The sequence below is a fragment of the Echinops telfairi genome, unplaced genomic scaffold, assembly GCF_000313985.2.
Source record: "Echinops telfairi isolate 266 unplaced genomic scaffold, ASM31398v2 ScPeMD7_3533;HRSCAF=4204_0, whole genome shotgun sequence".
Lineage (NCBI taxonomy): Eukaryota > Metazoa > Chordata > Mammalia > Afrosoricida > Tenrecidae > Echinops > Echinops telfairi.
In genome coordinates this window covers 9,708,527-9,724,939 of record NW_022107431.1, presented here as the reverse complement: position 1 = coordinate 9,724,939, position 16,413 = coordinate 9,708,527, and the positions used below count along the sequence as shown (strand labels likewise).

General features: G+C 53.4%; 1 protein-coding gene across 1 annotated transcript in view; it reads right to left on the bottom strand.

Moving 5' to 3' along the window:
- Positions 1-301: 301 nt before the first annotated feature.
- SERAC1 (serine active site containing 1) overlaps positions 302-16,413 on the bottom strand; it is a 34,707-nt gene continuing 18,595 nt past the window's right edge. Inside the window, exons 9-16 of the mRNA XM_004702100.2 lie at positions 15,975-16,137; positions 11,966-12,116; positions 11,239-11,380; positions 7,467-7,561; positions 6,067-6,164; positions 4,852-5,034; positions 3,755-3,898; positions 302-1,989 (exon numbers count right to left, since the gene is read on the bottom strand). Of these exons, the coding sequence (XP_004702157.1) occupies positions 1,853-1,989; positions 3,755-3,898; positions 4,852-5,034; positions 6,067-6,164; positions 7,467-7,561; positions 11,239-11,380; positions 11,966-12,116; positions 15,975-16,137 (1,113 nt within the window). The 3' untranslated portion in view covers positions 302-1,852. The remainder of the gene's footprint in view (positions 1,990-3,754; positions 3,899-4,851; positions 5,035-6,066; positions 6,165-7,466; positions 7,562-11,238; positions 11,381-11,965; positions 12,117-15,974; positions 16,138-16,413) is intronic.

Below are 16,413 nucleotides of genomic sequence, written 5' to 3'. Positions count from 1 at the left end.
TCAGACCAGGTTTGATTTGTTCTCAGGTACAGGGGGGCTGGGCGCTGAGTTCCAGGGCGTCCTTGGGAGTTGGAGTTGAGACTAATGGCCACTCACTTTTCCTCTATGACACCTACTCTTGCGTACCCCCTGAAACAGCATGGAAAGTGACTTTGCACAGGAGGGGATTGCAGGGAGGGCCTGCCCATGCAGCTCCTCCCATTTGACTTACGGTTCAAAATCTTTTCAAATCACCTCATCTTCATACTCTGGTCTTCTCGGGGTTGTCAGCCAATGCTTTTTAAAAGAAAAAATTGACTTAAAAAAAAAAAATTGACTTAAATCTCACAAAACTGATGGAGTCTGGCTGCGTCGTATGCGGTTCACAGGTGAATGGGTGGACAGATGGCAGCTTGATGGAAAGAATGCCCACTGGCAGGTGGCACCTGAAGAACCCCTGCCCGGTGCTTCCTTGAGAAGCACAGCTGTGACCGGGTGCTGGGTCTCGAGAATGAGGTCCCATCCCATCAGCCCCAGTTCACAAGCAGCGGTTTCCAGAGTGCTGACGCTGCCAGGTTGTATGGCAAACAGAGAAAGAAAGCGCAGCAAACCTACCTGACCCTTCCCCCTCACCACCTGGTCACCTCGCACCCTGCCGTGGGTGACCATCACATGGCCGTGTATGCAGCCAAGCCCATCAGAGGCACTTGTGCTGGTGCTGCATCTGCAGCCAGGCAGCCGTTGATGGGCTTGACGGGTCACCTGCTTCACCTGCAGATGCACTGTTGGCACTGACCATCCCATTCCACAAAAGCCACTACTGAGAATCAGAGCATAGATCCACACAGACGTCGTATGGAGTGTTCCTAGCAGCATGACTCCTGATACCCACGAAATGGAAAGGGCCCAGGAACAGCCAAGCGTGTAAACATCAGTCAGCAATAGGGAAAACAGCAGCTCAGACACAGGCCACACATGAGCGTGCCAGGAGAACATGCTCGGTGCAAGTGGCAGAGTATGGGATTCCACATGTGTGACAGGGAGCAGACTGGGAATCGCCAGGGGCTGGGAGGACTCGTGGTATGGGTGGCATTTGGGGGTGAAGGCAGGCAGGTTCTGGAATTAGATAGTGGTGAATACAAGCCCTCAATGACCGTTTGAAAGGGGGCATTTTATAGTACGTGAATCAGCTCTCAATAAAGCAGCCACTTCATGATCTGTCAACATGATTTCTTACTGGTCACAGGTTGGAGGTCAATTCAGACCATTTCCAAGTGAGCGAGCAAGGTCGAGTCTATTTGGCTTCTGAGAATCTGCGACTCTTGACCCCGAGTGCTGCTAATATGCATGACGGCTTGCTTTGACCCCACACTCTGGCCAGCCCCGGAAGAGCTGCTCTATCCTTACCTGGGCAGAGTGTAAGTACAGGTGGCTATGGCCTGGGAAGATGAGTATAAGCTAGGCTTTGAAAAGAAAAAAAAAAAGACAAAGCTTTGCCCTCGGCAAGAGTGAGAGAAGCACTGGGAGCCGGTCACATGGCATTAACCCCGCGAGTTCTTGCAAAGATGTTTGCGGTCATGGTCTCAAAGCTGAACCGGTGTGCAACCAGAGCAAAGCAGAGTCGTTTCTGCTGTGGGCCAGCCTCCTCCCCTCCACCCTGCATCTGTGCCCCTCAGGGAGGGAGTGGGAGGCAGCTCCCAGACGGGTTCTTTGCCAACCTCGAGCCTTGCCCTCTGCTTCCAGGCCCGCACATGCCAGGGAGTGGCTTTTGCTCTCCAGCATTATATCTGTGTTGGCACTGCCTGGCTCCCAGCCTGCAGGCATGTCCTCTCCCTGCGAAGATCCAGGCTACACCGACATCATAGTCACACCGTCAGTTTCCCAGGTCTTTGGCTAAAGTGTCATGGATGAATTGGAGGGTACGCTGGTACAAAAAAGCATCCTTGGTCTTTGGCTTACAAATGTTCAGATGGTTAACATCCACAGGAATCAGATCTCCAATGCCTAAATCTGAAGAAAACAAAAATGTCAGTAAATCCAAGGTCAAGATGTGAGCACCCTCCCCGCCCTGCCCTCCCCATCAATATTGCAGGACACTGGGGTAAGGTGCGGAGAGGGTAGTAAATCCGCATCTGGTAGACCTTTGCCCTCGGGCCACAGGGGTCAGACTCACAGGGAACTGAAAAGATGAAGCAACTTGAGGTTGCCCGCAGCTACGCTGTCTCACAGATCACATGTGCATGGGCTCTCGTTCATACGGCTGTCCCTAACGCTCCACCGAGGTGGTCCCTAGGTGTTAGGGCTACTCTCCACTTTTGCAGGAGCAGAGCTGGGGCAGCAGCATCCTCGGGGCCTCCAACCTTCAGGTGAAGGCCAGTTTGCGCAGCCCCACTCGGCCAGCGATCACACGGCTCCCCTGTGCTGGTGGGGGACAAGAGCCTCTCCAGCATGAATTCTTCTTACCCGGACACCCGCCGTCGCTCGGAGGGGGAAGGGAGGCTGGGGCTTGATGGCTTGAGAGAGTCGGAAGTGTCTCAGTCTAGCAAGGTGCCCTCAGCAAGTGACCAGAGGTAGCCCAGCCAGCGAGGGGAGGCATGCCACAGTGGGGTCGCCTCGAGGGAGAAGGGGCTCCGGAGCTGGGGCAGGGGTGTGGTTGCTGTCCGGATCTTGGCTGGTGCTTCAGGCTTCCACGGTTGTGCGCTGTGTTGACTTAACACCCGATCTTCAACTCCTGGCAGACCCCAGGTTACAAACAAGACCTGTGCAGGTGAGTTGGACCAGGTGCGCACCGTTCTAATGCAGCCTTCCTCCAGTGCTGATAAACACGCTTTGAAGCCTCTCCACAATTGCAAGGCTGCCACTGCTTCACCAAAAGTGACCAACGAATCCGTGGGGAGTCAGGGTTGGTTCTATCATTGCAAAGGAGGGCAGATTGCCTTAACATTGACGGGCAAAGAGGAGTTGTCCTAACCAGAGGCTGCTCGTCCTATGCAGCAACTCCTCATGCAACGGCACATTACTTTGAGGGGAAATCGCTTTAAGTTCTAATACAAAGCGTGAAGTATTTTTCATTTAGTGAGATAACATACCATCAAGTTCAGAGAAAACTCAACCTACATATTCAAGGGCCTCACCATGCCCTCGTTGCCAGGAGTCTGAGTGGGCAAAGGACAGTGCCCACCCGACCTCAGGGGCGATCCCAAAGGGGGTCCAGTGTTGTCAAGCTGGGAGGCCAGGCAGGCGAGGAGCCCTGTGGGGCCCGCCCTGCACAGGTCACGTGGGGCCCGCTGGAAGGAGTCAAGCTTTGGACCCCCATCCTCAGAGAGCCAGAGAGCGGCAGCAGGGAGGGGCCACAGCCCTCAGCCCTGGGATGATGAAGAAATGACACATGGACACTAGTTTTCCCCACTGGAATCTTGGCTGCTTGGAATATACTGCCCAACTAGCTTCCTTTGACCATGGCGGCTTTGATAGCTGCCAGCAGAACCTTCCCTAAAGGAAATGCCCATCTGTCTGTCTAGCTGGTGGAAAGATGTGGCTACTTGTAACCAAGAGGGCTCACAGTGGAAGGCTAATTAGGGGTTAGCCAGGTAGCCCATGTCACCAGTCATTCAGATGGAGGGGGAGGGGTAAGACGATGCTTGCAGAGAAAGTTTAACCAATGGCTGAAGAGCATAGAATTAGAGCCTGGGTCTTCCTAAACCTGCCTCCTGACCTGAGGCCCTGGGTGTGAAACGGACAGCTGCAGGAGACCCCCGCCCCATTGAGGAAGTACCTGCCGACTCCACTGGCACCACGTGGAGTTTAATCATGCTACCGATGTGCGTTGGCAGTGTTTCCACGAAATTCAGCACCTGGAAGTTCTTGTCTTTCGCGAATTCAAGAAATTCGTCCTGTAGGGCTTTCAGTGCCGGGGAATCTAAAACCAGAGAGGAGAGTGAGGCAGCTCCGTCAGCCCCTCACAGGATGCACCGACTCTCCCCGCGTCCGTCCCGGTTCAGGAAGGCGGCCGGCACTGTGCTGACTGCCTCCTCTCAGGAACCCTGCAGGACAGGACGCCACTGACAACTGAGCGGGGGAGGGGCCTGCAGGGAAGCAGGGACCACCCGGAGCAGGAGCCCCGTGCCCACCCCAGAGGGCAACCCCTGGAGAACCCAGCCTGTCCACACACCCCCAGCCATTCCCTCTTCCTCCCCATCCTCATGTGCACGGCAGCAGCCCAGCCCCCTGCACCCCCAAAGAGGCAGAGCAGGGGGGCGGGGGGACGACACACGGATGGACACAGGAATCTTTAAAATAAAGCCGATACTTAGTATCGTCGGAGTGATCTGAAGAGCGAATACATCCTTCAGCAAGAGGAAGCTGATCCAAGTACAGAGGGTTCTTGGGAAACAAGGTTTGACTCCAGAAAGATAATATATCAATTCTAGAGATGGTTTGGAAGATAAAGTCAAAGAGAAAATACTAGACAAATGGCTCAAGAGGGCAGAGAGGTTTCTCGGGGACTCTTTGAAGCCCTCCTCGTATGTGGCCTTCGGTATTAATCCCAAATGACTAAGACACAAGCGCAGGGGTCCAAATCCTGATGACCTGGAGTTCCAGAAAGAGAGAAAATGCTTACTTCAAACCAGCTCAGTGCTCCCTGCTCAACCTTCTAACACCTCAAAAACTCGTTGACGTTTTTATTGCTGATTCCCAGACTCATGGGGAAGTGCACTGTGGTTCTTTGGATGAACAGCTAAGGGCACCCACTGGACCAGCAGGGCTTCAGAGCGCCCGGGGGAAAGTCCCCTGCATTCAGGAGCCCCCTGGTAGAATGGTTCTCAGTTGAGATCCCAGAGGCCTTGGCGGCAGCGTGCAAACCTCACTTACCCTTGCTGAGCTCTTTGACCTCCAGGGAGGGGAAGAGCAGGTAGCGGTAGTTGACGGAGTACTCGGCCAGGCGCGAGCCGTGGTGCGGGACGCTGTAGAAGATGACGCCCCGGGTGTTGCGGATGAGCGCGCTCAGCTCGGGCCTCTTGGAGGCCTCGATCAGCATCTTCTTCACAAGGAGACCTAACCACACAGGAGCAGGAGAAACAGCGCCACGCTGGTATCCTTCCTGCCACTGTACCCATCCCCACCACGCCCCGCCAACAAAAGCAAGGTGAGCCTAGCCAGATCCGCACAGGTGCTTCCTGAATTTAAACGAGAACCAGCTGCAGAAGCAGGAACAGGGCCTGAATGTATGTGGCACTTGGTAAAGACTCAGAGGACTTTAAAACGTTGTTTGGGGGGGAGCAGTTCTCAATCAATTTTTCTAACTTTCTGAGCACGCCACAGGCAGGTGAGAACCGGAAGCCTGCTACCACTTCAGAGCTCTGCCCCTTGTCACTGAGAGGGACGGGGCACTGGTCTCCTGCCCCTGCAGCACTCTGAGGGCCACACCGAGCCTCCCTGTGAAGCTCTGCCTGGGGGACATGTCTCTGAGATGGCACTGCTCTCCCAGCCCCACTGTGGACCCACAGGGAGGCCTGAGGCCACTGGGGCACTGAGAACCCACAGGGAGGCCTGAGGTAGCAGGTGGGGCACTGAGAACCCACAGGGAGGCCTGAGGTAGCAGGTGGGGCACTGAGAACCCACAGGGAGGCCTGAGGTAGCAGGTGGGGCACCGAGAACCCACAGGGAGCCTGAGGTAGCAGGTGGGGCACTGGAGCTCCAAGGGCTACGTCCATCTTCTCTTTCCACACTTGACCCACCTCATCACCAGCCAGGTGGACAGCAGGGTGCAAGAGAAGTGGCTTTAAGCCAGCCTGAGGTCTCCGGGCCAGACCGAGTGGGTGGGTGCAGGGAGACTGAGGGGGAGGCGTGTTTCTGTCTGAGGAGGACTCAGAGAAACCAGGGGCTGCTGTTCAGCATATTCTTCCCCAGGACATGGAAGGAGAGAAGTTATTGTTAAACTCCCAGCCGTGGCACGCGAACACTCATTTGGGGGATAATGAGTCACTATTAAAACTCTACAGACGCAGTTTACACGAACAAGTACATGTAAATGTGTACCTGGTAACTTCAGGCTACGCCCTGTCCCTGGAAGGGAGGTGCACTTACCCCCCATGCTGTGGGACACCCAGATGATGGGCCTGTCCCCGACCCCTGCTGCGCGGAGCTTCCCCAGGAGCTCACTGCTTCTGAAGGCAATGGACTTTCTGCACAAAAGGAAGGAGTGGGCATCAGAGGCTGGGGGTCTCCCAGATTTGGCTTCCCCAGTGTCGCCTAGGAACTGGAACCAGCCCCTCTGCTGGGCTCACAGAGACATGATGCCCAGAGCGGGCCCTACACTTCCAACAGGCTCCCTGTAGTACCCAGTGTGTGCAAACCTTTCCCAGCAAACCATGGGGTCCCCGGGATGCCTGACCACCGAGGACCAAGCAGCCTGCCTCGCTCCTAGGCCGAACGTGGCAGTCACTGACGACCGTTTCTTGTGAGCTCACCTCCAAGGAGTGTGAGGGCACTCTGGTCAGTTCCACTAGTCCTCACACTGAAAGTACCCAGCCGCATCTGCATCTGGGTTCAGGAAGGGCTGGAAAGCCAGAAGGCTCTCCACATCAGAGGACTGAGAGCACAGGGTCCCAAACGCACTTGGCTTACGGTCCACTTTTCAGAAAGAAAGAAAAAAAAAAAGAGTGCCCCCTGGGAATTAAAACATTCCCACTAGAGCCCATAACCCCGGGATAAAGTGCGGGTGTCTGCTCTTGCAGCCCCCGGGGGTCATTCCGACATTGACCCCTCGGGGCACTACTGCCCACCCCGGGAAAAGCAGATTTAAAAGAAGCACGTTTCACACAGAGCGGGAACTTCAGGATGACCCTGCCTGGTGCCTACACTCTTCTCACTGAGACCCTTTCCTCGCACGGGCTCTGGAGAGCGCCGCAGGGTGGGCTGGGTGGAGGTGGGGAGGGAGATCATCCAGAGAACAGCTGCCAGCATTGATCTGGACCAACTGGCAATCTGTGGGCAGAACTACCCCGAGAAGTCAAGTGGCTTTTCTGACGTCACACTGAGTCTGAGAGAGAATGAGAACCCGTCTTGAGACTCAGAAACCCCATGTCCTTCCCTGTGGGCTCAGTGGGCACACGTGTCAGCTGAGAGCCACACGGGACCCACGTTGCTGAGTGCACCACCACCCCCGTGCCCCCACTCCTTCCCTGGCTTCCACTAGCTGGTGTGGCCAGCCGTGAGCACAAGTGCTTCACTTTGGGTAGAAAACCTACTACAGGGCACACAGTCTGACTGTTAGGGAGGTTGAAAACAGTGTTCGGCCTCTACACTGACAAATCGCTAATCCTTACACTATTTTACTGTGTGTTTATAACCAACTCCTTCTAGAAAGGAGAAAGGTAAGCCACTATATCTTCAGAAAATCCTAGCTGTGGCAACCCCCAAGACAGAGGATCCACCTGGCCGTGCCCCTCCCTCCAGCCCCTCCCCCAGGATGTGGGGGGTCTGACCTTTCCACGGGACACCTTGCCCGCCAGTCACTGAGGCTGGTGTCGTATTCCACAGAGATGACGCGGAGCGCAGGAAGGTCTCTGGCTAACCACGTCTGCGTGAGGGGAAAGGCACAGAAGCACACAGGTCAATCTCCACCGTCCAGCTACTGAAATCCATAACGCAAGGCCGCCTGCAACATGCACAGCGGTTTCCAGGGCTCAGCAAGCCTAGGGGAGGCAAAGGCAAGTCCAGTGTACGTTTAAGTCTCTGCCTGAACACTTGCGTCAACATTGGCAGCACGAAGCCCACAGGGTTTCCAGGGAGTACGCTCTATTTCCACCTCCTAACGTCAAGAGCAAGGCCTGTTTTAAAGTCTACCGAAAACGGGCTTGGTGAAGCTAGAAAACTGTTATCGCAGGCAGACGGTACCGGCTACTGTTTAGCGTCTTGCTGAAGACGTGGAGTTGGTTCTGACTGAGAGCAATCCTGTGGACAACAGAACATAACACACGCACGCACGCACGCTCGTGTCATCTGCACGTCACCGGTGGATAAAAAGCCGTCCCCCCCTCCGGACGCCACGCACGTCGTCTTGCAGTCCGGCTTCTTGGATTGCTTGCTCGGCACAGACTGAGGACGTGTGCCGAAAGGCTACACCCCTGATGCACACCTTTGTTGGTTTTTTTAATCATTTTATTGGGGGCTCGTTACAACTCGTCACAGTCCATTCATCCATCCATTGTGTCAAGCACATTTGCCCATTTGTTGCCATCATCAATCTCAAAACATTTTCTTTCTACTTGAGCCCTTGCTATCAGCTTCTCATTTTCCCCCTCCCTCCCACCTTTTGCTGGTTTTAAACCGTGCCGTGTGCCCTCCTGGTGTTAGAAAGAATTGTGTTCCGTGCACAGGTTCCGCACGAGTACAAGGGCACTTCTGGAACTCCCATGCTTCTCAAGGTTATCTGTAGCTTGATTCTCTGGCACCTCGCTGTGGATGTTTTACTGCAAAGGTATTTAAATCGCATTCATCAAAAATTTACTTGCATGTTATACTAATAACATTGTTTGGTAATTTCCTTACTCTGTTGGATCACCTTTCTTTGGATGGGCATAAATATGGACCTAGTCCAGTCAGTTGGCCAGGTAGCTGTCTTCCAAATTTCTTGGCATAGAGTGAGTGCTTCCAGGCCTTCACCAGCTGACACAATGCAATGCGTGTTCTGCCAGATTCTGCGGGCGTGTTTCTGGCTAATGCCTTCAGCGCAGCTTGGGTGTCTTCCCTCATTACCATCAGTCTGTGATCGTATGTGACCTCTTGAGGTGGCTGAACGTGACTGGTTCTTTTTGGCAGTGACTCTGTATTTCTTCTTCCTTTTTGCCTTTCATCTTTTGCTGCTTTCTGCATTATTCAATATTTTGCCCATAGAATGTTTCAATGTTCTAACTCACGGCTTGAGTTGTTCTTTTCGGTTCTCCTGAATTTGTGAGAGGCTGGGCATGGTCTTCCTACTTGGTCCTTTAACCTGGGTCTCTCCTCTGCTGGCTGGCTGGCTGTGTCCTTTGCAGCTGCCTTTTGAAAGGCTCCGTTCGGCTCCTGGACGTCGTCATCGTTGCTTCCATGGGCTCTAGCTAACCTGCCCCAGGAGGCAGATTCAGAGTCTCTGACCTCCACGTTGGCTTTTCCTTTGGCTTCTCGGTGACCTTTGGCTTCGTGCACGGTGTTCTGCTGTCCCTGCATGAACGGGATGGAGGGGGACGGATCTGACCTGTTGCCACGAGGCAGGGGTCCGACACGCCTCCACACGCCATCCTTTGTTACCTATTCGGACACCAACCGCCCCTCCCACACTGCTCTGCATCTATGCTGGGTTCCACGATTCCCGTGTGGCCATGGCCACCCAGAACTCACGGACCACGCTCATTAGGTAACTCAGTATTCACTAGGGCAGTCCATAGAGGTTACAGGATCAGTGGACAGTTACCATCACTGATCTCAGCCAGTGGCCAAGTCTCTCCTCTCTGGTTCTCAGCCTCTCAGCCACCTGGGAGCCAAGTCTCTCCCCGGTTCTGTGGTCTCTCAAGCCCCGTGGTCCCTCGGTCGTTGCCTCCATGCACGGAAGCTAGCCCGTCACTCTGCACCACATTCTCAGAGTCTCAGGCTAGAGGAGGAGAAGGTAGCACAGTCTCCCTGAGCCTGCGTGCCACAGTCTGTGACGCAGCTGATCTCGGCAGCCTTTGCCACTTCAGAAAGATCCTGAATGTGCTCTTCCTGGGGCCTCGGGGTTTCTCTCTGCCGACAAAGATGGCTCATCCTTTCAGTCGGGGAGGGGGTGGCGGTGGTAACAAACTGACCAATCCCTCTGCTCCTGTTACGCATGCTGTTTGCACAGTCCCACCAAGCATTCGGTGGGAATGGCTGACACCAGTCGTTTCAGCTCACTGATACCTAGGATCTCGATCTTGGTGAGTTCCATTTCATGTCTGCCGTCTTCCAGTTTCCCTAGATTCATCCTTTGTACATTCCACGCACAGTTATTAATGCAGCAGTTCTCAACCTGTGGGTTGCGACCCCTTTGGGGGTCGAACGACCCTTTCACAGGGGTCGCCCGATTCATAACAGTAGCAAAATGACAGTGATGAAGTAGCAATGAAAATGATGTTATGGTTGGGGGTCACCACATAAGGAACTGTATGAAAGGGTCGCAGCATAAGGGTGACAACCATTGTATTAATGGATGTTGCTGTTGTTTCTTCTCCTTTTATGTCATCCCATTGGCAAGCAAAGGCCCGAGAGAGTTGGTCTGTGGGATTAGGGGCATGGCTGCTTTGAGGGGCAGCTCTTCCCAGGTGTATCTGAAGGACCTGCCAACTCCTGGCTCTGGATCAGACAGTGCTCTGCTGGCTAATTCTGATCAGACAATGATCAGAAGGGGCTGACTTTTCAGAAGTAGACTGCTTCTCTTCTTAGCCTGGACACTCTGACCCTGCTGGTGTTTGAAATACCAGTGACCCAGCTTCCAGCAACACACAGGTTACTACAGTGTGAGTGATAAGGTGGCAGATACCTGGGGACGTATACAGACCGGCAGCACAGATTTTAAAGGCGCTTGAGATAAATTCCAAGCAATGACTTCATACAAGATGGGGTTTAAAACTATTATTTTAGCAGAAATAATGTCAAAGAAATGCAAAGTAAGTAGCATGATCTCTTCAAAGTCTTTCTGTTATTATACCATTATCAAAACCACAGACGTAATTAACTACTACGACTATGAATTAGGTTCCCACCATATGCTGTTGCTACTGAGTTGATTTGGGCTCATTGCAAGGCAAGGTGTTACAGAGGAGAGCTGTTCCACGAGGTGGCCAATGGCTACAGGCTGGCATGCCAGGCCTCTCTTCCGTGGCACCACTAGGTAAATCCGAACTGCCAACCTGTAGGCTAGCAGTCAGACACAAACCCCAGCCTAGGACCCGTGTGTTCTTCCAACATCATTCCATGTGGTGTGCTTTCAATGGGAGGGACCTGTGACTGGCCCCTGCCTTGTGTTCACTCGACACTGGATTCCATGGGATATTCTCTTTTCCAGTCACTGGCTGTCCCCTAAGCAGAACCAATACGCACAGGGTGGCAAACTGGCTGTCCATGGAGCATGCTACCAGGGCCCTAAGGGAACAAAGAACCGCTGGCTGGGGGTGGGGGTGGGGGCGCAAAGGGATCCCCATGGAAAGAGAACAACAAGTAACCACTAAGAGCCGGGAGGTGGTAGCCTGCGGGTGCCCTCACCTTGGGCCAGCAGGTGGTATACCTGTCTTCATCCTCCAAAACCTTTTCCATGAGGACCTGCTCGCGGTCCTGCTGGCGCCATGTTCTGAAGGCTGCTCCCATAAGGCCATGAATAAAAAGGACATCGGCTTTAATGGGCTGACTGACAGGGGAGAGAGTTTCAAAAGGAAGCAGAACAAGAGCATTATTGCCGCAGTCAGAACCTCCACAGCACTCTGCTACTCTGGAGGGGGGCTGGCGTGTTTGTCCGAAGGTCTGCTTGGCTTGGCTTTGGGCTGTGCACGCGGAGAGTACAGTGACCTTCAACGCCCTCACCTGTCATTCTGCCAGGTGTACATTGCCAGGGCAAGTGTCCACCCACCCCCACCCCCACCCCCACCCCCGCCTCCATGTGATTCTGGATATGTAGTTTCAGTAGCGAAGGACTGATCTACAAGGTGCTTAAAAGCCCAAACCCACCGCCTTCTAGGCAATTCCAACTCACAGTGACCCTGCAGGACAGGGCAGAACTGCTCCTTTGGGTGTCAGAGACTAAATCATTACAGAAGCAGACAGCCTCATCTTTCTCCCGTGGAGCTTAAACCAGTGACCTTGCAGACAGCAGTCCGATGATTAGGGCATGGTGCCACAAGGAGCCCTTACCAAGTACTTAGGGTGTTGACAGTATTTAAAAGAAGCAGGAATCAGTTGGCCGCGCCAGCCCTCCAGGTCCCCGACGGCCTCGTACCTGGAGCGGCACTGTGGGTGCAGCACATACACACCGTCCGGGTACTTCTCGTGCACGGTCTCTCGGTCCATGTTGGCCAGCGTCCTGGCGGCATGGGAGGCCTCCATGATTCGCTGGGATTTCAGCGCTTCTGCCAGGAGGGAAACCCAGCCTGCAGGACAAAACCGCAGCCTCTGAAGGCCGACGGCCCTCAGGGAAGTGGGCAGGGCCACGTCCACACATCCTCCACTCCTCCCCAGGGGGGCCTGACGAAGACACTGGGAGCAGGGACACCAGAGCCCTGGAAAGGGAACCACCCAAACGCCTTCTACAGGAATGTGGACACCTTGTGAAACCCTACTGAGGTCGCTGAGGGACGTCTGAAGGAACTGTCCCCCCAGCTCGTTCAGCTGGAGCAATGCTAGGCGGGTGTTCCCTTCTGGCTGTCCACTTCCAGGCCTCTTCCCCTGTCACTACACCTCACTGTGAGGGAACCACACTTCGAAAACTTCCACTCAGCACTTTCACTTCACCGTCCCTTTCGCTAGCGTCCGCGCCTCTGCGCTGAAGACCGTGTTTCAGAGGGCGGAATCCACAGTGATCGTGCCAGAAAGGATCGGTCATCTCCAGCAATTTCAGGAGGCAGTGCACACGATCACAAACGGACGGTGTTGTTGAAAGAAGTCCACGTTGCAGTGAGGACACTGGCTAAAAAACAAAGCTCTGAGAGTAGATGAGATGCCAATTACAATGTTTCCACTATAGGATCCAGCTCTAGGGGTGCTCAAGCGTCACTGCCAAGAATTTCAACCACCTGGCCATCTGACTGGAAGAGGTCCATATTCATTCTCCTTCCAAAGAAAGGTGATCGAGCCTGTGTGATCACGAGGGGTCGAGGGATCAGTTATCAGGCATCAAAGAACAAAGAATCATATCATTGTGTGTTCCCCTTCCCTACACGATCGATGGAAGACAAATGTGTGCATAAGCAAATGTGATGAAGAAAGCTGATGGTGGCCGGCTATCAAAATATATAGCAGGCCATCTGCAGAGAAGCAACAAAGTCCATATGGAAGAAACACCAGCCTGCATGATCACGAGGTGCCGAAGGGATCAATTATCAGGCATCAAAGAACAAAAAATCCTATCACTGTGAAGGAGGGGGAGTGCAGATTGGGGATCCAAAGTCCATCTGTAGGAAACTGGACAACCCCTTACAGAAGGGTCACAGGGCGGAGACAAGCCAGTCAGGGTGCAGTGTAGCAACGATGAAACAAACAACTTTACTCTAGTTCTTAAATGTTTCCTCCCCACCCACACTATCACGATCCCAATTCTACCTTACAAATCCGGCTAGACCAGCGGATGTACATTGGTACAGATAGGAACTGGAAACACAGGGAATCCAGGACAGATGATCAGCTTTAGGACCAATGGTGAGAGTGGCTATGGGAGGGTGGAGGGGAGGTGGGGTAAAAAGGGGAAACTGATTACAAGGATCTATATATAACCTCCTCCCTGGGGGATGGATAACAGAAAAGTAGGTAAAGGGAGACATTGCACAGTGTAAAATATGACAAAATAATAATAATGTATAAATTATCAAGGGCTCATGAGGGAGGGAGGAACAGGGAGGGAGGGGAAAAAATGAGGAGCTGATACCAAGGGCTCAAGTAGAAAGCAAATATTTTGAGAATGATGATGGCAACAAATGTACACGTGCTTGACACAATGGATATATGTGATGAGTTGTATGAGCCCTCAATAAAATGATGTTTTTAAAAAGGTGACCCAACAAATTATTGAATAATATCAGTAATGACATGTACAAACAAAATTTTGCTGAGATAAGTGAAAAACAGTACGCCGTCAGTGAACTGCCAGAAATTCAAGCTACAGACGAGGCTATGGGATAAGAGACATTGGTGCTGATGTCATATGGGTCTTTGCTAAAAGTAGACAATGCCAGAAAGATGTTTATAGCCAGTTACTGACGATACAACGGCCTCTGGATCACAACACACTATAGATAACGTCGTAAAGAGGAATTCCCAAGCACTTGATTGTGTTCAAGCAGAATCTGTACATGGACCAAGAAGCAGTTGTTTGATCAGATCAGATTATATTGTTTAAAATCAGGAAAGGTGTGCATCGGAGTTGTACACTTCCGCCATACTTATTCATCCTGGAAGCTGAACTATAAGAAGAACACAGGATCAAGACTAGAGGAGGGCTCATTCACAGCCTTTGATGGAGAGACCACCACCTTGCGTGCTGAAAGCAGAGAGGACCTCCAAAGACTGCAGCCTTTAGTGTGGGAGACACAGGCTTCAACATGAGCAAAAGCCCTCCTCACCCCTGGGCAGGAGGCAACATCCCCCCAAATGGAGCAGCGACTGAAATGGTCAAGGCACCTTCTTGCTTGGGCCCACAATCAGTGCTCGCAGCAGCAGCAGCAGCAGCAGCAGCAAGGACTCCAACACCGCACTGCTGCACAGGCTTATCGAATGGTTCACCAGCAAAGGTGTCACTTCAAGGACTAAGGTGTGCTTGACCCAAGCCATGGCGTTTGTCTTGCCTGGTGTGAACGCCGGACAACGAGTCAGGAAGACCAGGGAAGAATGGATGTGCTTCAATTACGTGCTGGGGAGAAAAAGGACCACCAGAAGAGCACACAAGCCGGTGCCATAGAAACAAGGGGGGCGGGGGGGGCGGGCGAGACTTGGTCTCGAAAGTCTCTGAACACATCCTCAGGGGAGACTCTCTTTGTGAGCATGGATGATGTCTTTTTCCAGCTCCCGAAGAGGGTCAAGGGAAGACGAAGCCCTTCGACAAGGTGGACTGACTCAGTGGCTGCAGCAATGGGCTCAGACAGGGCAGTGCTTTATTCTGCTGTGCACCGGGCCGCTGTGAGTTGGAACCTTCCTGAGGACACCTAGCAAGAAATGAGGTCATAAAAGGTAACCAGCCATCAGCAGACTGGTGATCGCGAATTCTAACACTCGGCGGGTTAGGGGGCAGTCCCTCCTGAGGGCAGTTCCATCAGCAGCCTTGAGTTCAAATGAGGAAATCCCTCCTTTCTCCGCACGCAAAGACATGGGGAGACTCACAGCCAACTAGGACGGGGGTGGACTCCATGAAAACGCCTGGTTTCACTTGTCCCTGTAACCATGGTCTGTCTCTGCAGTACCTGTGAGAAGAACCCAGCGCGCCTCATGTACATAAGCCAAACACAGAGCGACTTGCCGCAGGGTCTCAGTGAGGCGACACAGCCCCTCTGAGGGATCCATGTCTACAAGCGCACCCAGCCCTTTCCCAGGCCTGTCAGGGTCTCCGTACCAGCCCTCCTCTGGCGCCATCTCTGAGCCCACGGCGCAGGCCTGTGTGATGGAGAGAGGCCTGTACTTCACCCCGAGAGCCGCCCAGCCCTCCCTGTGTATCAGCAGGCACATTTACAATGTCAGCAAATTCCTCGTCAAAATCAGTGACAGAATGTGTCACAGAAAACTATTCCTAAGTTCCACCGAGCGAGAGACAGTGCCTTACTAGAAGGTATGATGGACACACACACACACACACACACACACACACACACTATTTTCAGGAAGGAACCAGAGCAGGACAGAAGCCATTTCTGTGTCATTTCAGCTGATGAAGTGTCTTCACCAGGCCCGAGATGCCTGGATGGACAGAAAGCACTTATCTCTTCTCTATAGCCACCCACTTTGGTATTTCTGTTCCCTCAACCCCCACAGGGGAACTCCAGTGGGCAGGAGTGGCCTGCAGGGGGGAGGGATGGAGGAGCGAGTATCGACCTGATACTCGCAGTCTGCTTATCAGGTGCAGGGGGACGGGTGGGGTGGGGAGCCAGGAGTGAGAACACAGTACCTCCTCCCTGTCTGACTGCTCCTCTCGACCAACCAGGTCCTCCCACCCTGTTAGTAGCACATCCTGACCAACACTATTGTGCTATTGCTCGGGCCACCTGGGATCCTGTACCCACAAGGCCTTGCCTCGACAGAGCAGTTACCTGAGCCAACGATCACGGGGTGAAGGTGCTCGTTCAGGGCCAGGTTCCCGATGACCCGCATCACGTTGCGCTGCACTTTGGGGCAGTCCCGGTATAGCCGGTATAGCCGCTGCAGCAGCTGCAGGCCCCCGAGCGCCACGATCTCATCACAGTGCGTGGGAATCTGGAACAGACCAGCGAGAGAGCATGTGATGTTGTACAGTCGGTGGTTCCCATGGGACAGTTCGACTCCGGCCTACAGGACTTAAGGGCAGGAACCGGCTAGACAGCAAGTGTCCTTTTCTACCCTTTCCTTAGCTTCTGTCACATTTTAAATCCATGGGGAGCATGCCGTGTGGTTCTCTCCAGTGCAGTGAGAGGAGTGGAACCATTTCTGGAAGGAAGTGCACGCTCGTGTCAGCTGCGGGCACGTGTGTGCTTCAGTGGACATCACAGACAC